This window comes from Alternaria dauci, chromosome 1 (assembly GCF_042100115.1).
Source record: "Alternaria dauci strain A2016 chromosome 1, whole genome shotgun sequence".
NCBI classification, from domain to species: domain Eukaryota; kingdom Fungi; phylum Ascomycota; class Dothideomycetes; order Pleosporales; family Pleosporaceae; genus Alternaria; species Alternaria dauci.
Genome location: NC_091272.1, coordinates 1017002 through 1039183, shown reverse-complemented (window position 1 = coordinate 1039183; position 22182 = coordinate 1017002). Strand labels below are relative to the sequence as shown.

Sequence of the window (22182 nt, the reverse complement as noted above, 5' to 3'; positions counted from 1 at the left end):
TGAACGTCGTCATCGGTCGCGGAAATAGTACCTAGAGTAGCTCTCGCAGCGCCAGACGGGATGCGCGGCAAGGTTTCCTGCACGATACAATGGCCCAGATTAGCACAGTAAAGCAGCATCTACTAGATAGTGAGATATCGCAGCCCGACAGCGGTGGAGGCCGAGGCGGTCCGTCATCAATTGCGGCGTGATTGGCGGCTGTGCTCGACTCCGAACATCGGCCGGCATCTTTTTGTGCCTCGTTCGCCTTCCAGCGATTCGAGTTCCCACATGCGCCTCATTTAAGCCGATACCTGCCCTTGTCCGGTATCTCTTACTCCTATTGCTCATTCTCAACTTTCCAACGCACTCAGATTGGACTTGTTGTACTATTCATACCCCATATATTTTTACAAAATGCCGTCTGCTGTAAAACCGCCGCAGACCCTGTACGACAAGGTCTTTGAGGACCACATTGTCGAAGAGAAGGAGGACGGCACAATCCTTCTGTATATTGGTATGTGCTGCGATGTGTAGCCTTCTCGTTCGGTACTGACAGCTGCGTAGACAGGCATCTTGTCCACGAAGTGACATCACCAGTAGGCACATTTCGCAATCCGTGACTCCAGTGCGCGCGCTTACACAACTACAGCAAGCGTTCGAGGGCCTCCGAAATGCCGGCCGTCGAGTACGAAGACCAGACTGTACCCTGGCCACAGTAGACCACGTATGTTCTCCATTCTGTGCGTGGAATGCATCAGCGACTAACGCCAGCAGAACATCCCTACCGCCTCGCGGAAAAACCTCACCACGACCGAGAAGTTCATCGAAGAGACCGACTCACGGTTACAATGCATGACTCTCGAGGAGAACGTCAAGGCCTTCGACCTCACATACTTTGGCCTCGACGACAAGAGGCAGGGTATTGTGCACATCATCGGACCCGAACAGGGCTTCACGCTGCCCGGCACCACAGTCGTATGCGGTGATAGTCACACATCCACACACGGTGCTTTCGGGGCTCTCGCCTTCGGTATCGGTACCAGCGAGGTAGAACACGTCTTGGCCACCCAGACCATCATCACACAACGGAGTAAGAACATGAAGGTTCAGGTCGACGGAGAGCTCGGCCCTGGTGTTGGCAGCAAGGATATCATCCTGCACGTCATCGGCAAGATTGGCACGGCTGGAGGAACAGGTGCCGTCATCGAGTTTTGTGGTTCGGCTATCCGCGGCTTGAGCATGGAGGCGCGCATGTCGATTTGCAATATGTCAATCGAGGGCGGTGCACGAGCTGGTATGATCGCGCCCGATCAGATCACTATCGATTACCTCAAGGGAAAGCCCCTTGCACCCAAGGTCGACAGCCCAGAGTGGAAGAAGGCCTGCAACTACTGGCTTGGGCTCAAGTCAGACGAGGGCGCCAAATACGACATTGAGGTTTTGATCGACGCAAAGGACATTGCCCCGACAGTTTCTTGGGGCACTTCGCCCCAGGATGTCATCCCCATCACTGGCGTTGTACCCGGACCCGATGACTTTGAGGATGCGACCAAGAAGCTGGCATGCGAACGCGCTCTGAAGTACATGGGCTTGACTGCCGGCACCCCGATGCAGGAGATTCCACTTGACAAAATCTTCATCGGATCCTGCACGAACGCTCGTATCGAGGATCTTCGGTCAGCCGCCCAGATTGTTGAGGGCAAGAAGGTGGATTCCAACATCAAGCGTGCCATGATCGTCCCCGGTTCTGGTCTGGTCAAGAAGCAGGCGGAGGCAGAGGGTCTTGACAAGATCTTCACCGATGCTGGGTTTGAGTGGAGAGAGGCTGGATGCTCAATGTGCTTGGGCATGAATCCCGACATTCTGTCCCCTGGCGAGCGATGTGCATCAACGTCCAACCGAAACTTCGAGGGCCGACAGGGTGCTGGTGGCCGGACCCATCTCATGTCGCCTGCTATGGCTGCCGCCGCCGCTATCGTAGGGAACCTTGCCGACGTACGGAAACTCGCTCCACAGGCTCCGGCACAAGCCAAGGGCTCACCGAAGATCGAGCTGGATGCGCACGTCGAGCCTCCCAGCAGTGATGAAGAGTTTGACAAGATCATGGATCTTCCCAGCTCCGGACCTCAGCACACCGCCTCAAACACGGGCAGCACAGGCAGCGCCTCCGCCGGTATGCCCAAGTTCGAGACCCTTCGCGGATACGCAGCGCCCATGGACGTGGCGAACATCGACACCGACGCCATCATCCCCAAGCAGTTCCTCAAGACCATCAAGCGCTCTGGTCTCGGCAGTGCTCTCTTCCACGCCTGGCGCTACGAAGCTGAAAGTGGCAAGGAAGACCCATCCTTTGTGCTGAACAAGGAGCCTTACCGCAACTCAAAGATTCTAGTATGCACAGGACCCAACTTCGGCTGCGGTTCAAGTCGTGAGCACGCACCCTGGGCGCTCCTCGACTTCGGCATCAAGTGCATCATCGCCCCATCGTTTGGCGACATCTTCTTCAACAACACCTTCAAGAACGGCATGCTGCCCATCCGTATCGGAGACGAGGCTGTCCTGAAACGCATCGCTGATGAAGCGAACGCCGGCAAGGAAATCGAAGTCGACCTTCCCAATCAAGTCATCCGTGCTGCAGATGGAACCGAATTGGCCAAGTTTGAAGTTGAGGAGTTTAGGAAACACTGCCTTGTCAACGGACTCGATGACATTGGTCTGACCATGGCCAACGTCGACAAGATTGAGAGGCATGAGCAGAAGCGTACCGCTGTCTGGCCCTGGCTGGATGGAAGTGGCTACTTGAAGAGGCACGGACGCGGACCGGTCAAGGTCCAGGCGCAACCGGTGCCCAAGACCAACCGTGGAGAGGAGATTACCGAGCCGCTGGAGTGGTAGACGGTATACTTTGGAGAGTGCTCAGAAAAGTTCTGACTTCGGTCTATCTATTAGGAGTTATCGTGTATATCTGGCGAGCGGCAGCTCTGCGGGTTTTGGATCAAAGGTGTTTCTAATTGGGATGAGATATCACGGATTTGAATGACATGTATGAATGAGTGACCGTCACAGCCGATTGCATTATACTTGAGTTTCTTTTTTGAAGATGCTGCGACTACATGTTGATTTTGTTCTTCCGTCAAATCTAGTATACGCGAAGCCAGCTTTTGGAAGGTTATACACCGCGCGCTATGCCAACCATGCATGTTACTCAAACGCCTAAACACCCCGGAACCCCAACATAGACTTCCGTTACATATCGATACAAACTCGTCTTCCCAGCAAGGCGCGCATGGTCTTGGTTCTTATCGCCCCTGCTGCCCAGCGAGACCAGGTCCGTCTCTGGTCCAACCTCCCTTGCGCATGCCCTCTTCAATCCTGCCCCAGATCCTCTCGACAACCTCGCGGTCCCTCCACCTGCCCTTTTCGCTACCCGTCCACTTGTCCACGCCAACGGGCAGCACACCCCTACCCAACTGCTTGACCGTCTCCGGCGGCTCTTCCGAGCTCCAGCCTACAAAGATGCCCGGGTAGTTTGCAAACAACTCAGCTGGCTGAGTGTATTTGTAGCTCTTGAACTGCCAGAGCTGGCCTGTAGTGAAGATGGCAACGACACGGCTCCAGTACGTAGGCTTGAAACTGGCGGTGGAATCAACGCAGATGAATGTCAAGGGTTGTGACGAAATGGAGGGGAGGAGACGTTGGATCTGGATCATGTTGGCTGAGGCAGATGTGCTGGACGAGTCTGTGGTATTGGGTGGAACGAAGACGCCGTCGCTCAGGAAGGTTTTCGCGTTCGAGGTGCGGAGGAGGGACGAGGCGGATGGGGAAAGGAGAATGATGGGTTGCAGACGGCGCTGCGGACGCTTCTGGAGGTTCGCGACCAGGGCGGGCTGGGGCGCGGGGATTTTGTTGGCGTCGGGGCGTGAGCGGAGGAATGTACTGGCGATCTTGCGGTAAGGTGAGAAGTCCTGGTCTGCGTTAGTCTACCGTCGTGACACTGTCAGCAAGCTGAAGGATACATACGACGTTCTTGGATCCTCTCAAGACGCTGTTGTGGTCTCCCATCTTTCTCTCTCCATCGTAGATTTGCAGTAGCCGCGCATCCACCATCTTGCCCGCGCTCCCTACTTTGGCGCCTCTTCCTCCGTCAACTGGGACACCCTTTCCGCCTGCGATAGCCGCTGCATTACCAGCGGCCGCTGCCAGCGCACCTTCATCGATGGGAGCGATGCTATCGCTGCTCTCCGTCTCTCCGCTCAACCAAGCAATAAGCTCAATCTTCTGTGCAAACGTCAGGTTCTGGACACTCCCTCCCGCACCACTTGGCAGCTCCTCGTTGATTGTCTGGACAGCGGCAAAGTAATCGGTAACAGAAGCGTCCTTGTTCAGCCACGCGAAGTAGCAGCTGCGCAAATCAACCGCCTTGCCATCTGGGGCAAAGCGCGTGGGCGTGTTCAGCGCAAAGACTCTGTGGTCGCCCGAGTCGGTATTGAAGGATACGTGTGTTGCGAGGGAGAGATCAGTGACGGTGTCGGCAGGTGTGGGTTCGGCGCTCGTGGTAAGGATTGGTGTTGCGCTGGCTTTGATGCTCAGGCGGAGGTTGTAGAGCGCGTCGGCGACTTCGGCTTCTGCTGCGGCCATTTTGGAGCGATTGGCGCGTCGTGCGCGTGTGAGGAAGTTGGAGACTGGAGTGGAGGCTCTTTGGCGTTGATGCTGGGAGCGAGCTTGAGTTCGCGACTATGCGACTGCACTTTCGGGGATGGATGCCGAGGTTTCTCCGATTGGAACGTGCCTCGGACTTCCGCTTGCGTCTTCACTCCACCAACATGCATGTGTGCAGCCCTGGAAACTCGTGTATACTACAATCATACCGAGTTGTCCCTTGAATCACTTGAGTCGATGAATTCTCAAGCCTTTCTCATCGAAGCGTAGGTGTGCCACCCGTAGAATGCTGGACAGGGTAGGAGCAGGTAACGGACCTTGCATTTTCTCCTACTTCTCTCGTTACGTCCGTTGAGACGGTGTACACGATGGAAGAAACCCTGATACGTTGTTGTATCCCTCTTGTTCCCTTTTCCTTGATGTTACTGCTCATTCTTCAGCTCTCTCTCGCGCATTGCTTCAGATACTATCAATCAAGAGCTATATCAATTCCTGTGCTCATCTGCATAAGCAACTAGGTGAGACTGTTCAAGTATCGACAATTTTTTCTATGCCTATATTAAGGATTCCCACATCGCTGCTCTTACTAGCTCTATTTCCCTCTCTCTTTCACCTTCACCTTTACTGTAACTTACTGCAACACCAAAATACGCCCCACTTTTCAAGGGCACAGATTACGTCGCCCAGCTATCCAGGGTCCAATCTAGATATCACGAGACCAGGAAGCGAGCTCGTTGGAGCTGACTATAAAAATACCGCTGCCCACTCACCTCCATCACTTCTACCCTACACTTACATCAGTTGTACAAGCTCAAGCTTGTTGCTTGTTACTCCTCAAGCCATTCTTCATCATGGCAACTATCATTTCATGCGACCATCACTGCGAAGATCGCAAATCAGTCGCCTCACTCATCTTTTGAAGCCGGCCGACTTACCACAACCACGACTGATGTACTATAATCATTCAATTCGGCGACTACAAGTATTATCAACTCCATATCGCATCTGCTGCTACTGACGCTTACAAGCGAGTTGAGCTCCCACCAAACCCAAGCTAGCACCGCGATAGTATCCAAACAAAAATTCAACAGTCTGCCGCGTCCATCAACATGGTCAAATGTTGTTACCATCACTCCACAAAACAGCGCCTTTGCTACAACAAACACTCACCTGCGCATCCTGTCTGAAATCCCAACATCATCTCAGTCTGCATCGCTTTCCATACACATTCAACCATCAACCTCCACTCGAATCGACGGAAACATGGGTGACACTTGTAGCTAGCAGCGAAGTGTAAGTCAACATCTCACCACTTTGGATTTCTTCACTAACAGCTTTCAGATCGGATTTTCATCTTCTCATGTACTCACTTCACTTGATGTCACCAAGTTCCATCAGCCCTAGCTGCAGTCGCCCGTCCGGCCAGCAGCCCCTCAGACCCGAGCAGCATGGCCTTGCGCCTTAATGGAAGGTCTCCCGATCATGTGTGTCGGTGCGATGTCACTCCAGCGATTTCGGGATCTGAGACGGCTGCCGGTCACTACGACGGCGCATGTTGCTGCAGTGTGGGCCCGGGAACGGCGATTGGCTTCTGGGAATCCAGCTCGCGTTGCCTTGTGCATTAACGAAAGGTTGCCCGGCTTGTTCCGGTGTCAATGTCACTTCGGCGTGCTGGTGCAGTAGAAGCTCGGGATTTCTTGGTGAGGGATTCTGTGAAGCGCTGGAGAGTTGGTGGTGAACATGTCATTCTCACAAGATAAGCGTTCAGCATCAAAGTGGAGTCGATCTTCACAAGGGAGAGAGGGTCATGCGTTAAACTTATACATTATCGTGGCGTGGTCATTAATCTAACATCACATGCTAATCCCTCTTGGGAATATCCATCTACTGTCCAACAACGGTGAAGCTGTCCTGAACCTTCAGGTCACGGCTGCTGAGACCAACCCAGATGGTGAACTCGCCCTCGGGGATGACCCACTGCTGGCTGACAACATCCCAGTAGCTCAGGTCCCTACGCTGAAGCTCAAAGTGAACCTTCTGGCTCTCGCCCTCCTCAAGGTAGACCTTCTCGAAACCGCGGAGCTGGCGGATGGGTGTACCAGCAGGTGCGGAAGAGGGAAGGCCGACGTAGAGCTGAGGAACAACAGCACCGGCAACATCGCCAGTGTTGGCGACAGAGACAGTGACGTTGTAAATGGCCTCCCAGAGAGCGGGGTTACCACCGGGCTGGATAGGAAGCTGCTCAGGGTAAGAAGTGATGTTGTGCTCAAGAGGAGAAGACTCAATGTCGGAGATCTCAAAGGTGGTGTACGAGAGACCGAAACCGAATTCGTAGCGGACAGACATGTTCTGGAGATCGAAGTGGCGGTAGTCAATCTCGAGCTTCTCGTCGAACCAGCTCTGCCAGTCAGCATATCCAGTGGTGTTGATGGCAGTGGTGGGAGGAGCATTCCAGTCAGAGCCGTTGTTGGCAATAGTGTAAGGAAGGTGACCAGAAGGGTTGACGTGTCCGTAGAGAATGTCGACGAGCGAGTTTCCAGACTCCTGACCAGGGAAGTGGGCTGCGAGGATAGCGGTAACGTTGGGGTGGTCAGACCATGGGAGGGTGTTGATACCAGCAGAGTGAGTAACAACAACAGTGTTGTTGCAGTAAGAGGCAACAGACTCGACAACCTTGTCACCGTCCCAGTCGTTTGCGAGGTGAGCACGGTCCGCACCCTCCTCAGCCCAAGTCTTGAGCATGACGATGCAGACTTCAGGGATCGCGCGGGGAATGACAAGCTGGCTGACGTTGTTGGAGATGATGTGCGTGTTGTTGAGGAAGAACTGAGTGATGCCACCATCTGCGGCGACACGGTCCTGAATGGCACGGAGAGGGGTGACCATGTAGCTGAATTGACCGGTACCAGAGCCGCCGCCGGCGAAGAGACTGCCAAACTCGTAGTTCTGCTGGTTGAGAACGGAGCTGCGGACTGGCTCGCTTGCATCGTTACCGAAGACAGCGACGTTGCGAGGAGCCTTGAGGGGCAGGGTGCGGTCGATGTTCTTCAAAAGGACGCTGCCGGCGGCACCATGTCGGCGGATCAGCTCACCGTGGTTGCCACGGACATCACGGCTAACTTCGCCAGTGAGGTTGAACTCGCGGGTCCACGTGCTGCGGGGCGAGAAGGTGTTGAGGTCACCGCTGGAGGGGTCGATCGTGGGGAAGTCCCTATCTTGGCCGAGCTGGAAGTAGGGAGTCATGATACGCAGGATCATGTCGTCGACACGGGAAATGTCGAGACTGCCGTTGTTGACAGCAGCAGTGATGTTGCCGCCAAAGTAGGAGGGGATGCCAAAGGCCATGCCGTAGGAACCAAGTCCACCAGGCATGTTCATGTCAAGACCGGCCTCAATGGAGGCAACACCGGCGTGGGTGGCACCCCAATCAGACATGATGTAGCCCTGGAAACCAAGCTCAGTCTTGAGCAGACCGTTCTGTGCGGCGGAGTTCTGGCATCCGTAAGATCCGTTGATCCTCTGGTATGAGCACATGAAGCTGGCAGCACGGGCCTTGGCTGCGTTGGCGAATGGCCACATGTAGAGCTCGTGCATGGTACGGTCATCGATATTCGATGAGAGAGCTGCAGTGGTTGTCTCTGATGGGTCGTCCTCGTTCTCGTAGAGAGGGTTGCGGAGAACCTCTTGCTCATTGCCAATCCAGTGCTTTGCGCAGGCTTGCACACCCGCGTCTTGAATACCGTTGATTGTCTTTTCCATGGCAACGCCGCTGAGATAAGGGTCAGACGAGAATCCTTCCCAATTGCGGCCTGCGTAGCCAGAACGTCCAAGAGGACCGGCGACCGGACCCAAGAAGATCTGAGAACCCTTGGCCCTGAACTCCTCACCCATGGCATGACCACGCTCGTACATGATGGCCTTGTCCCATGTAGCTCCGGCAGATACACCAGCAGAGAAGACGCTGGCGTAGTCGGCAACACGAATTCCAAGAGGTCCGTCCTGAAGACACAGGCCTGGGAAGCCAATGCGGGGGATGGCAACAATGTTGCCAACGCAAGGTCCGGCTTGACCAGTGACCATGTCAGCCTTCTCCTCAATAGTGAGCTGGGCTACGAAGGCTTTCGCCTTCTCGAGGCCCATCTCCCAACCACCAGCGCCAGTGATGTTTGCTGCAAAGGGTTAGATTGATTATGACCATACTGGGTGATGGAGGATGACTTACGCGAAGGGTAAACAGGTGGAGAGGAACCATACTCGGTCAAGATGGTAGTGTTGAGCGGCTGTACGTACTGAAACGCATCTTCATCACGGCCGCCGCTACCACCAAAGTTCTGAGCATTTACTGCAGCCAGGAGGGCAGAGCCCTTGAGCACAGTAGAGACGAGGGAGGGTGCCATGATTCCGGATTGCCAAAGGTGAATCGAGTGCCTGGATAGCCATTTGCCGTTCTACACCTGAGTACTTATATACTGCTTCTCTCTCGGCGCATACTCGTCCGCCGGTGGCAGTTCACGATCCGAATCGTACAGCTAGATGCCAGTGAGGCAACCACAACCATGTACCGAAGTTTGCCCGTCCGGGTTGCGGAGTCTCCACATACCCGTACCATACCAATGGCGTCCTGGTTGCTAGCCACACGACGTCATCTCAAGGTAGCGTAGCGGCTGCCAAGATAGTGGTCGGACGTCTGTATGCGCGTCGGCAGATGTTCGGTGGAGAAGGAAAAACGAAGAGGTCGGAGTGGGTTGATTGACTCGCGCAAATTCGTGGGGATCGTGAATGAAGTTCATTACTTGGAGCAGCGAGTCGCTTCGCGTTGCTGCAGTCATCTTCGAACGATCAGCTGTCTCGCGCGTCAGATTGTAAGGATGCTGCCATTTCCACGTGCTACGAACCATCTCTCTGGAACTGGAGGTTTCATCGACAAAGGATTCTTCGGCATCCGTCTCCAGTTCTTCGGCATTCGTCTCCGCATAACACGTCGGTACACTTTCCATGACGACTCATGCACATGGGGAAACCGCGCAACATGCGACCATGCACGGCCAAGCTTCACGTCTCCAGGCTTGTCTGCTCATCACAAAGCGGGGCAAGATGCTGGAGGTCCTACACTACACCGTGTGTTGCCGACAAAAAGTCCCGACGACCGTCGGCATGGCATCGTCACGAGGTACTCGGGGGCAGAGAAATTTTCCGTGCTTGGGGCAAGCGTCGGAGGAAGCGTTGAAATTCAGTAGACGCTAAACCGACAACAGAAACACATCCTGGAAAACCCCAGCGTCGTAACATGGGGATCGCTCCGGTGCTCCACAAGACACTTCCCCGCAAAACGATCTGTGCCGAAGATGAGCCTCAAGCCGAGTGGAGATTGTCAGGTTGCGGTTATTGGCAGCTTCAAACTTCTCGCACGGCGATAGCCTAACACCGGTCTTGGTTGAGGATAGCGCACCGTTTTCGTCTATGCGTAGTGGGACGCTCGTACGTAATGTCATGAATCGGTGAGCTCAATCGATTCGGCATACTCAATCGGGCATGCAGACCAGTTGAGAAGTAAAGAGTTGAGAACTCCACATCCTTCCTGTGGCGCTGCTATCTACGGGAAACGTATCTACTAAGGGATCGTAGTCGCATTTGTACGTGCTGTACTCATTTGAGGCTGCAAGAAAGCACCCTTGCCCTACAGTGACAGAGTGGAGAGAAGCTATGGCATGTAAAATCTCGCAAATTGGCGAGAGGTCACGAGCGCACGCCTTGACCATGATCTTCTTGTACCAGTCCTGCACGCCATACAAGGGAAGACTCGAAGACCGTACCTAGGCAACTACAAGGAGCGTTTTATTTTTCTACTATACAGTAACACTCTGCCCAGGTAACTACAGGGAGAGTGTTTAATGTCGCTGTTGCATAGTAATACGCTATGTAGGCGATTGTAGAGAGCTTATTTAGTCTTCCTGTTATATGGCGATACTCTACTTGACAACTGCAGAAGCGTTTAATCTTTTCATCTCACAGCGATCCTGTACCAAGGCAAGTACGGGCGGCAGCGTTTGATATTTCCCTTGCATGGCGTGCGTGCGTTCATGAGGCTCAACGGCGAACCCTTCGAGAATACCGCTCGGAGCTACAACAGGCCGAAACCTCCATGGATATACCCAGGAGGTATCTCTGTACCGAGGCTCTGGTCGGGACTGTACCAGGACCGTTCTTGTCGTTTTCTCATTTACAAGGACGAATATCGTCACCTATAGGCATCGCAGAACATGGATTTGAAGATAGGGAATTAGTATTAACTATACCGATTAAACCAAATAACCCAAAGATCTATAGGCACGAACGAGAACCACACCACTCTCCATAGTTAACAATCTTATGGAGTTCAAGCGGTGCCAGCATCCTTTTCTCCACTTCGCTGTCCAGGGTGAGCGCCCTGCTGCGCTGTCTGCTCCACACCCTCCTTCGCCTTCGCAGCACCCTTCTTCTTATTAAGGAGGCTCTTGAGCGAGCTGAGGTTGGCAACGCGGAATAGGTAGTAAGCAAGAATGGCAAGGAAAATATTGAAACCAATGAAAGCAAACATGATGCCAAAGTTCCTCCATCGCTCGCCGTAGTAGATGGACGAACCAGCCAGGAACTGGTCGGCGTTGCTCAAAGAGCAATAGTTGCAGCTAGCGGTCGCCTCCGGGTTCTGGATGCTACCACCCGCGGCAGCAGCGTAATCGGCTAGATAGGCGCCGCACGTCTGGCCAGCCGGTGGGTCAAAGACGGAAACTTCGTCTGCGCTACAGACGACTCGTCGACCAGAAAGCATGGTGGAGACCATGCCACCGATCCAGTACGTGAACGGACTAACGCGGTACATGAACATCCAGAAGCCGGGGAGTTGGCCCGGAGGCTGCAAAACACCGTTGAACAGGATGCTCATGAGTGTGAGCAGCGAGACGAGACCTGATGCTGTCTCCGCATTGGGTAGCGCTGCAATGGTCATGTCGGCGAACGTGGACGTGTAGATGAGGAGTTGCACGCAGAAGAGCAGGACCAAGCCCTGGCGTTCACTGGACTGGCTCGCGCCGACGACCGGGTAGTAGAAGGTCGCAAATGTAAGAATACCAGCGATGACACCGTATGGGATCTCCACAATGATATTAGCCATCATGAAGGCGATCCAACTGTAGGCCTTTGACGGTCTCTCGCGGGACTCGTAGAGAGAACGTTGCGTGATGAAGAGGGGTTGGATCTGTTGCACAAGCGACGAGAAGATGGTTGTAAGCATAAAGACCGCGAAGATGATGGTCTGCATGCCTGCAAGCGTCGTGTTGGCCTGGTAGAAGGAGAAACCGATGAAGAGGCCAGCGATGGTGCAGAGACCGAACTTGGCCATGACGTAACTGGGCATGCGCCAATACTGCTGGAAGGCACGGTATGTGCACTCCACGATTTGCGTTGTCAGTGGCATGGCGAACTCGCCCCCACCAGTTTCCGATGAGATGTCGAGGTTCTCATGTTTCTTGGACTCGTGGAGTTGATCGATTTGCTGCTGAACGCCATTGGCTTCTTCGCTTGCTTTCCAGACGTCGAACCAGTCCTGACCGTTGTTGTTCTTGCCAGCGTTCACAATCTCCAGCATGTACTCAGCCGGGTTCTCATCTTCACCGCAATCGCGTGCACCATTTCTCTTGAAGTAATCAAGGAGTGTTCGAGAGTTTTCGCCGAGTTCGCCAAAGTAGACAGTTCTGCCGCCACGGGCAAGGAAGAGGAGACGGTCGAACTCTTGGAACAGAATGGCGCTGGGCTGATGGATGGTACATAGAATGGCTTGACCAGCATTGCTGAGCTTGCGGAGGAAGGCGATGATAGACCAGGAACTCTGCACAAAAGTTAGCAATCGTCGGCAATATATAAGCTGATGTAGGAATATTTACCTGTGAATCGAGACCCGAAGTAGGCTCGTCAAGGAAGAGCAACAACTTCGGCTTAGCAGCAAGTTCAACACCAATTGTCAGAAGCTTGCGCTGTTCAACGTTCAAGCCCTCACCAGGAACACCAACAACAGCTTCGGCAAAGTCGGACATGTTCAGCATCTTGATGACTTCTTCCACGTAATCGTGCTTCTCCTGCTTGCTGACACTCTTGGGCTGACGCAGCATGGCGGAGAATTGCAATGCTTCACGCACAGTGGAGGTTTCCAGATGAAGATCCTGTTGCTGGACGTAACCGGTTGAGCGTTGGAATGCGGGGTCGAGAGGCTTGCCGTTGACGAACATGTCGCCTGTGATGACACCCATGGTGGTTCGCTGAGCCAGAACATCCAAAAGTGTAGTCTTTCCAGCTCCCGAGACACCCATAAGGGCGGTCATGGTTCCAGGCTTGACGAAGCCAGAGACATGGTCGAGCAATCGGCGTGGTTCGCCTTTGATCTCAATATCGTAGACGACATTGCGCCAAGTAAAAACACCCTTTTGTTCCTCGATAGCGCTGAGATCGCCAGCACCTTCTTGGTCACTGCGTCCGGCAGCGCCAGCTTCCTCATCCGAACCCTTGCTGTAACCAGGTTGCATGTAAGCTGGAACATGACCACGTCGGAAGACGAGTTGCTCGGCGGTGTTGGTTGTAGAAGAGTTGACTTCAACGGCGATGAAGTAGGTAACCAAGAAGAAGATCAGGAAAGCCCAAAGGATTCCAAAGTTACGCCAAACATGACTCCAAGAGTAAGAGTACGATACTTCAATGAAGCTATCACCGTTGATGAACGTCTGTCCAGCAACCGCACCCTGGGTGTCGCAGATGAACGAGTTGCCATTCGTAGAATATCCGGGACCCGAGGGGATGAATGCGTCGCAAGGGAAGTTGACTCCATGGAACTCGTTGGCTAGGAGAATCTCGAATGCATAGAACTAGAGAAAATGTGTTAGCGTTTGATGATAATAAAGCGAGCGACAATCTTACAATGGGATTGATCCATCGAATCCAGCCGAACCAATCAGGCATCTGGGGAATGCGAATGACGAAACCAGTGTAGATGACAAGGATGAGCACCAGGACACCGGCGCCTGCCATGGCCTGCGACGCGGTCTTCGTAACGGCTGCAGTTGTGCGGAAGATAGCTGCCATGATGAAGGTTGCCATGTACGTGACGATGAAGAACAAGAAGAACTGTCCAGCGGTGTACCGGAGCTGTGCCAGGAAGTACAAGATGATGTTGAAGACCACGGCCTGTATGAACTTGACTGGTATATCGGCAACAATACCAGCGACAGCTTCGGTCGATGGATGGTAGAATGCATAAGAGTTGTGCTTTTCGACAATAGGGCGCTGTGCGTATAGACCTGAGATTTCACCAATCGACGTAAGGGCGTTGAAGAGAATGGCCAAGAAGATGACTGATCCGCGACCTTGGAATGAGCTGGAGCCTTCAGAGTGACCGAAGTAGATGGAACCGACAATGAGTGCGATGACGACGTTGAGACCGGCTTGTGTGGCAGTAGAGGCTACGTCGCCCCAGATGCGCTGGTATGCTCGTCGAGTGTTGAGCTTGATCTGCATCGGTACGGTGATGAGGTAGGGGGACTTGGGGCGTGCGTGTTTGGCCTGAATGTAGTTCTTCTGCTGGCGGAGCGTCTCTAGAGTGCCGTGCTCATTGACCGGGTTCTCTGCTTCGAAGTCCTTGATCTCCTCGAGTACCGCTCTGTATTCAGGTGACTCGCGCCAGTACTTTTCAAATTCTTCTGGTGTACGTGGCACACGGTTCTCCATGCCCTCTTTGGGCTTTCGTTCATCTGGGTTGGTGACGGCTGTGAGGAAGTCTCCAGCAGTCTGTCGAGGTGGGCAGTACCATCCTTGTCGCTCAAAGTAGGCTTTCGCTTCACTAGCAGGCCCGAAGTAGATCTGACGACCTTCGTAGAGAACGGCGGCTTTGTCGAACTGGTCGTACACGCTTTGACTAGCCTGGTAGATGGCTACCGCAGCAGCACCTCCAGCCAGATCAGAGCCGACCCTCAAAGCCTTGACGAACTTCAGCGCAGTAGCCGAGTCCAATCCACGAGTTGAGTTGTCCCAGGCTGCGAAGGGAGCGCCAGCTAGCAACATTTCTGCGACTGATACGCGCTTCCTCTCTCCACCCGACACGCCACGGACGAAGTCGTTTCCGACCTTGGTATTGTAGGTGTGGCTCAGTCCAAGCACAGCCATGACCACCTTGGCCATGAATTGAGAGAACTCATCACGGCTGGCTCCACCAGGTCGGTTCGATGGTGTTCTGACAGCCGCAGCGAACTCGAGAGTCTGACCCACAGTCAAGTGGGGGAAGTGCTTGTCGACTTCCTGGTTGTAAACCGTCTCACCCTTGAATTCCTTGCGCATGCGCTCTTGGGGAATGCCGTTGTAATGGATAAGCGAGTCGTCTGTCTCCAGACCATGAAGCTCACCAGTGAGAGCCTTCAAGAGCGTTGAGCAACCAGATCCGGGACGTCCAAGCACTACACACAGTTCGCCGGCTCGGATAATACCGTCGAAGCTGTGTAGAATCTGCTTGCGTTCCGACTTGCCGAACATTTCTTTCGCTCGAAACGGCATCATGAAAAGATCCGCAACCGTGCCCTGAAGCTGGAGAGCTTTGCCGGAACCAAAAACGTTGAGGTTCTTGTAGACAACACTGACTTTCTTCATCTCGATACCCTCGCCTTCGAGCTGATTCCGGAACATGTTCAGGAACTTGCTGAGATCAAAAGCCTCGTTAGAGGGGTCCACACGCGGATCATTGGGCTGCGCAATGCTCATCTGCTGTGTCACTCTCGAAGCTGATGTGAAGATGCGTGCCAACTCCCGCCTGCCATCGTCGTCAATTTCAGGTCGTGTGGACCGACGCTGAAGTCTGCTTGGAGCCACATCTTCGGATGACGACAAAGTAGCGGTCCGCTTGACCTTGGTTGCCTCTCCGTTTGATCCAAATCTTGTTTCTGAAGAGTCGGACGAGCTAGATGTGTTGACTTCCTTGAGAGGTACAATCTCCTCTTCCTTGGAGTGGGATTGGGACGCTTCAGTGGAAGAGAACAATCCTACTCCTGTCGAATTTGATGTTTCTTGTGTGTAGGAGTGTGATGAGTAGAGTCCATGGTTGCCATGAGCATGGCCGTCAGGGAAGTAGGTTTCACGGCCAGAAGCGGTTCGGACAACACCGTGGACAGGAGTCTGCGTTTCTGATTCTGATTGGGCGGTATTGTGGGTTTGTGTTTGATAGGGGTATGACGTATTCGACGTGTATGCCTCGCCGTTGGACTTGGATTCAGCCATGGTGAGTTGCAGCGGCGAGTGCTGCCGTGTAGCGTCAAAGTCGGTATTGTCTTTTTTTTTAAAAAAAGACCAGCTGTAACTGTCCAACATATACTAACTGCTCGCTGACGTTTGGACCTATATTGTCATAACACCCCGGATGGCGGACGCTCCCCATGCCCGCTCCTAGTCCTGGCGCCATCGCCTCGGACGAGATGCTTGGACCCTTTGAGTAAGATTCGTCCTTGGTCGTGGTAGATGATTGGGAGCGTGCGCGCGCTACACGGGCCGAATTGAGAGTCTGCGGATCCCAGTTCAGTGTGCTTGATGCGTGGTTGTTCGAGACCGCAGTTAGTCTCACTCTACTGGACGCCCAGTCTGCTTTTTTCTATGTTCAACATGACATCACAGCCCGGACGGCGGCGGAAGCTGAGTGCACTAAGAACCACTACGATAACAGCATGCAGTCGAAAGCAGAATAGATGGCGACCATGATGGCGTCGACGCCGCCTTCACTCGGAATGCGCAGCTGTTGCTTACCTCCGCAGGTGATGAAGCTGGGTTGCGTCTGATTGCGCAAAGCTTATTTTGGTCCGGGATCGACAGCTTACTTGTTGCGGACGAGGGATCGCTCGGGATGCTCCATTACGTCTGCCACGCATCTCGGTACTCGTCTCCCATCGTACGAATTGTACAAACCATTGCTGGCCTTGCCGGCTATCGGGGCGGTCTAATCTAGGACGTCCACTCTGTATTGCACAAGTTCCGGTGATTTTCTGTCTGTTGAGTCTTGCGCACTTTCCACTTTTCAGGTGTCATCTGGGGCGGTGCACAACGGTTCCCTGAGTAAGAGTAATCTCGGACGAAGGCAATCTCCGTTTGACGTTAAGTAGACGCGTGTGACAATCATGGAGCAACGGGGCAATTTTATTTGCTTATCTCGGCGCGTACAGAAATCAATTGTTTCCTTGGGAGTGACGTGGCAGGAACCTCCCGAGGTCGTATAGGTCTTGGAGGTTGGCGCACGGTACTGTCAGCAATCTGCATGTACTATGAAACTGAAATAAAGTTTCAATGCTTCACTCTGGTATTGAAGAGGTGCGTTCGAGCATGAACATGCACATGGTTCGTCTGCTCGCAATTCCATTGAGATGTCGGCATGCCTGGTGGTTTAGATGACCAGACGCCCACGATCTTGACATGCGCGCACACTGCCACATAGAAGGTCGTTTGCGCATGGATGCGCATTAGGCAAGCTCAAGATCGACTGCATGCATTGTAGACTAAATATGTACACGGTAGGGGATTGACCATGACCATGGCGTCGCGCATGAGGATTATTGGTGCATCTCGACAACGCTTCTGCAAGATTAGGGGAGTGCGTCTGGACTCGAAGCTCGTCGACCGGCAAGATTCCAGGATGGGGATGTTTGGTGTCGGAATAATGGTACGATGATCACTAAACAAAAGATTAGCTTGTATTTGATCGGCATGTTTGCGGGCATGGCACAAACTTTGTTGATGGTCTTGCAGATTTAGTTGGCCGTTCGCCGTTCACGCTTCTAACGCGATTGCTTTGGTGCTGATGGGCCGTTGTTTGCACGTTGAGTCACATCGCGCGGCTCACTTCAACTGCAACCCCTCGAGCTTATGTTCCACAATGGGTATGTGCTCGGCCAAGCGGTTGGGATCTCGCATTATCGCAAGCACGTCCTCTTTCCTTCCTGCGAGCTTCTTGCGCACATTCTCGTACTTTTCTTCTCTCGCCGTGTATTCTCTAAGCACCACATTATCACCAAACTCGACAAAGACGCGCGTGTCCCGCATCCTGAAGACAACATCGTCCAGACGCATGAAGAAGCGCACAAGCAACAGTAGGCGCTGCGGCATAACGCGAATCTTGCAGGACAGCATAGCGATGCCGTTGTCGGCTAGTTCGTCCTCGTACAGTACTAGCTCGTCGAAGAAGTGTATGGGGTCGGGTCGCTTGAGGAGGGCAAGCGGTATGGGTGTCTCGGTAGGCTCAAATGCGGGTGTTGGCGGCGTGGTGCCCTTGTAATCTGTGCTGTAGGACCAGTCGAACGGCTTGACCACTTCCTTGATGTCCTCGAACTGCTTCTGTCTGATGGCGGTCAGGGGTATTTCGGGCAGCGTCGTGGACAAAGTCTCACCGGTTCTGCTGCCACTCTTTCGAGTACGCCACCTTGAACATGTTGTCGCCGGTCTTGTCCACGCGGTCCAGCGCATCAAAGGCATTGAACTCAATGTACCAGCCGCTCTGCGCATGTTCTATGCGCACCATGTTGTCGCCGAATATCATCTCGGGCGGCGCAATGCCCAGCTTCTTGGTCATTTCTTCTATCGGGCCAGCCTTGAGGATGGGGAGTTTGCGCGTGGTGATGTTGAAGCCTTCTTTGGTGATGGATGTGTCGGCCTGGCCGGGTGCCACGGTATCTGCGGGCGCTCCGTTGAGCGACGCCATGTCTCGAGATGTGTGCGATGCGACGCGACGCTTTTGGGAGAAAATATGCGGCGAGTACAGGTATGTACTGTGTGCTTCTTCGCTGCCATCTGCCATCTGCCATCTGCCATCTGCAGGTGGGCCCGATGGCGGGGACCTTCTCTGGAGTGGGGCGCGAACGGAAGCCCCGACCGCCGATCGCCGTCTCCCATAGCAACGCGTGAAACCCACTTGTTTGTGGTTAACTAACTGCCATGCCATGCCGTCCCTGAACCATCAACTTAGCATTCCATAATCCCCTTTGGCGACGTCTCTTGCTGTCGTACTGACTGCCTCCTGTCGTTCCAGCCCGCCTGCATCTCGACACCGACACTGACAATGGCCGACGTTGCAAACCTCGAAGCCGCCTTTGAGCGCACCACCATCAACGATGAGAACGACGACCAGGTGGCATCCACTGCTACCTACCACAAGGCCAAGGTGTGTATCACTCAGTCCATCGTATAGAGTCGCTTCTAACAGGCTCAAGTCGTCTGCCACCACATCTCTATCGACGGGCCTGTCGTCGTCACAATCAGCTGCCAACCGCATGAAGCTGCCCCATCAGATTCCATTGCAGAAGCTTGCCACGCAAAACGCAAAGACGGCAAACATCGCCAAGGTCGCCATCACAGCAGGCGCCAGCCGCCCATCGGAACATAGCGGCTCCCACCGCCGCACCCTTACCGAGTCGGCCATCTACACCGCTCCTTCCAACCCTGCCCAGCCCAAACAATGGCATCTGGGCATGTTCGAAATCGGCAAGCCCCTGGGAAAGGGAAAGTTTGGTCGCGTCTACCTCGCCAAGGAACGCTCCTCGGGCTTTGTGTGTGCGTTGAAGGTCCTCCACAAGTCGGAGCTCCAACAGGGCAAGGTCGAGAAGCAGGTCCGACGCGAGATTGAGATCCAATCACATCTCACCCACCCCAACATCCTCAAGCTGTTTGGCCACTTCCACGACGCAAAGCGCATCTTCCTCATCCTCGAGTTCGCCGGCAAGGGAGAGCTCTACAAGCACCTCCGCAAGGAACAGCGCTTCCCAGAATGGAAAGCAGCGCAGTACATTGCCCAAATGGCCGCAGCACTCAAGTACCTCCACAAGAAGCACGTCATGCACCGCGACATCAAGCCCGAAAACATCCTCGTCGGTATCCACGGCGAGATCAAGATTTCCGACTTTGGCTGGTCGGTGCACGCGCCCAACAACCGCCGCAACACCATGTGCGGAACTCTCGACTACCTGCCCCCGGAGATGCTTCGCGGTGGCGGCAAGGACAACTACTACTCCGAGAAGGTTGACCTGTGGAGTCTGGGTGTCTTGACATATGAGTTCCTGGTCGGCGAAGCGCCCTTTGAGGACACACAGGTCATGACACAGCGCAAGATTGCAAGGGGAGAGTACACTGTCCCCAGCTTCGTCAGCGCAGAGGCACGGGATCTCATCAAGAGATTGCTGGTGCTTGACCCTGAGAAGCGTATCGCGCTTGAGGATGTCGAGGTACACCCGTGGATCGTCAAGCACTGCAAGGGCAGCCCACGAGCCTACGAGCGTACCTCGGGTGGCAAGATACGCAGCAGCTCAGAGCAGTCAGAAGAGAGCTACTAGTCTTCTTTTACATAATGTCTAACATCTACGACGGCGAAGGGGCGTTTTGCACGGAAGTCACTGAGTTTTTTTGTTCTTGGTCGCATTGCTTGGAGTCTTCGGTTGGCCGTTGGCGTTTGAAATAGTCACGGGAATATATCCCGCATCGCATGCAATGCAAGCATTTCAATCTTTATTCCTCCAAGCACCATCTATTTTGCCGTCTATACGCGTTGTGAAAGTGTTTTAATGCGCCTCAACCGCCTCACTCCTCTTCTCTCCATGCCTAAAGTCAGGCGTACTAGGTCTACTCCTCTCGCCCCCGAAGAAGGCAATGTTCTCCCGCAGTGCGACATACTCACTATCTGCATATCCCAGCGCCTCGCTAATCTGCGTCGAATGCAGGCCTTTGATTCTCCTAATCTCCGTAGCCGAGTAGTTCACTACTGCTCGCCCAATCTCAATCGGTGCCGGGTTATGCAGTTCGTAATTGGGCGGGTGCTGCAGTGTCTGTGAAGAACTCATCGAGTACGATGACGACGACGAGTGCGTAAGGGGATGCCGAATTGGAATCGGAGCGTGGACGCCGTGGGCTAGAGCGCCAGGCGTTGTCGGAGGTTGCGGGGTGGTTGGCGATTGTACTGGTTTGGGAGAATGTGATGAGTTGGACAGACGTTTGACAACGACGATGCGTACGGCTTCTTGCTGCGCAAAGTGGCCGTCTACGTCTACGATACCGACAGGTAGTAGGCCAGCTTTGTCGCTCAACGCAGCCCATGCACCCTGGTCAATGTATATCGTCCCATGGGGCGCAAGACCATGCAGAATCCAAAAGTAGCGGTCGCGAATGGGGTTGGATATCGGGAGGAAACGGGTGTGTAGGGGTACTGGTTCTTCTGGTTTGGGGGATGCGCGTTCAGCGAGCTGTTGGTCGCCTAATGAGGCTGTAGATGCTGAGAGATCGAGGTTTGAGTCTTGCGAGGCTGCTTGAGCAAGTGACGCGCTTTCTTCTTGCAGATTGGTGACTGAATTTCGACTCGACATCCTCGCCTTTCGTTGTTTCTCTGCATGCGCAATGATGCCCGAGATGTTGCCTGGCTTGCTACTCTTGGTGATGACTGTTGTAACACCTGCACTCGTCGCCAACCTTGCTGCTACGATCTTGGTGCTCATGCCGCCTGTTCCCAAGGAACTACCTGCCGAGCTCACATCTGCTGCCAGATCGGCAATGTCTTCCACAACAGCAATTGACTTTGCATCTGGGTTTGTACGCGGATTCTTGTCGTACAGACAATCCACATCCGTCATAAGGAAGAGGTAATCCGCCTGGACCATGCCCGCAGTGATGGCACTCAGCGTGTCGTTGTCACCAAACTTGATTTCGGTGACGGCCAACGTATCGTTCTCGTTGACAATAGGAATGACACCCATGCTCAGCAGTTCAATAAAGGTGTTCTGCGCATTCTGGTACTGTGTCCGGTCGGCAATGTCGTTTCGCGTCAACAGCACCTGAGCAATCGGTTGCTCCAAGTTGCCAAACAGCTGGTCCCATAGCGACATCAGTCTGCTCTGGCCGATGGCAGCCAACGCTTGGACTTGTGGGAGGTGTTTTGGGCGTCGTGGGAGATTCATCCGTCGCAAACCCACACCAATGGCGCCAGAGGATACAATTACGACACGATGCCCGGCCGCGCGTAGGCTGCATGCTGTCTCGACGATGAGGGAGAGGATGGAGAGGAGGGGCTGATGTGTTTTTTCGTCGACTATGGACGAGGTTCCTGGTTGTGTTGGTCAGGTGTTCTCTTCTTTTCGACGTGAAATAACTACTGTTCTGTATTTACCGAGTTTGATCACGACGGTCAGTTGGCCGGGCTGCTTGCGCATGTGGACGGCCATTGCGACAGAGAGTGCGATGCACTGGCGGCAGGCGCAGATGTTGGATAGTCGAAAATGCTGTAGGAGAGAAGAGACGGCTGAGGTATGATTGCAGCCCAGCGCCTCATCACATACACGCCGCCCTTTATATTGACGCGCAACTGATGACTGGAACAAGCCCAAGTTTCCCTCGCAAGCGATCTTCGGGCGCCCTTGCTCGCGGTGACGTCTTCGCTCCGATTGGCTCCCCGCGCTACCAGCTCCTTCCCCATCTCCACCTAAACTTTTCGCGACGGGAATCGAGAACACGTCCTAC

The 22182-nt window shown here is 53.9% G+C and overlaps 7 protein-coding genes across 7 annotated transcripts; 2 read left to right on the top strand and 5 right to left on the bottom strand.

Annotated features, from left to right (window-relative positions):
- Positions 1-280: 280 nt before the first annotated feature.
- On the top strand, positions 281-2877 carry ACET3X_000332 (uncharacterized protein; the record flags this gene model as incomplete). Its single annotated transcript, XM_069447616.1, has 4 exons — positions 281-496; positions 547-578; positions 632-706; positions 757-2877. Exons 1-4 carry the CDS (start codon positions 397-399, stop codon positions 2875-2877), a joined length of 2328 nt encoding a protein of 775 aa, XP_069310574.1. The 5' UTR covers positions 281-396.
- Positions 2878-3281: 404 nt separating this feature from the next.
- On the bottom strand, positions 3282-4689 carry ACET3X_000331 (uncharacterized protein; the record flags this gene model as incomplete). Its single annotated transcript, XM_069447615.1, has 2 exons — positions 4003-4689; positions 3282-3947 (listed from the first exon to the last, which is right to left on the bottom strand). The coding sequence occupies exons 1-2, from the start codon at positions 4618-4620 to the stop codon at positions 3282-3284; spliced, it is 1284 nt and encodes a 427-aa protein (XP_069310573.1). The 5' UTR covers positions 4621-4689.
- Positions 4690-6525: 1836 nt separating this feature from the next.
- On the bottom strand, positions 6526-9038 carry ACET3X_000330 (uncharacterized protein; the record flags this gene model as incomplete). The annotated part of the gene is made up of 2 exons (XM_069447614.1): positions 6526-8810; positions 8864-9038. 2 exons carry the CDS (start codon positions 9036-9038, stop codon positions 6526-6528), a joined length of 2460 nt encoding a protein of 819 aa, XP_069310572.1.
- Positions 9039-11017: 1979 nt separating this feature from the next.
- ACET3X_000329 (uncharacterized protein) lies at positions 11018-15927 on the bottom strand (the record flags this gene model as incomplete). The annotated part of the gene is made up of 4 exons (XM_069447612.1): positions 11018-12505; positions 12561-12842; positions 12897-13532; positions 13585-15927. 4 exons carry the CDS (start codon positions 15925-15927, stop codon positions 11018-11020), a joined length of 4749 nt encoding a protein of 1582 aa, XP_069310571.1.
- Positions 15928-17362: 1435 nt separating this feature from the next.
- ACET3X_000328 (uncharacterized protein) lies at positions 17363-18388 on the bottom strand (the record flags this gene model as incomplete). The annotated part of the gene is made up of 4 exons (XM_069447611.1): positions 17363-17365; positions 17421-17432; positions 17650-18028; positions 18078-18388. 4 exons carry the CDS (start codon positions 18386-18388, stop codon positions 17363-17365), a joined length of 705 nt encoding a protein of 234 aa, XP_069310570.1.
- Positions 18389-18745: 357 nt separating this feature from the next.
- Positions 18746-20012, top strand: ACET3X_000327 (uncharacterized protein; the record flags this gene model as incomplete). Its single annotated transcript, XM_069447610.1, has 2 exons — positions 18746-18847; positions 18897-20012. The coding sequence occupies 2 exons, from the start codon at positions 18746-18748 to the stop codon at positions 20010-20012; spliced, it is 1218 nt and encodes a 405-aa protein (XP_069310569.1).
- A 225-nt stretch (positions 20013-20237) lies between these two features.
- Positions 20238-21887, bottom strand: ACET3X_000326 (uncharacterized protein; the record flags this gene model as incomplete). Its single annotated transcript, XM_069447609.1, has 2 exons — positions 20238-21769; positions 21833-21887. 2 exons carry the CDS (start codon positions 21885-21887, stop codon positions 20238-20240), a joined length of 1587 nt encoding a protein of 528 aa, XP_069310568.1.
- Positions 21888-22182: the final 295 nt, after the last annotated feature.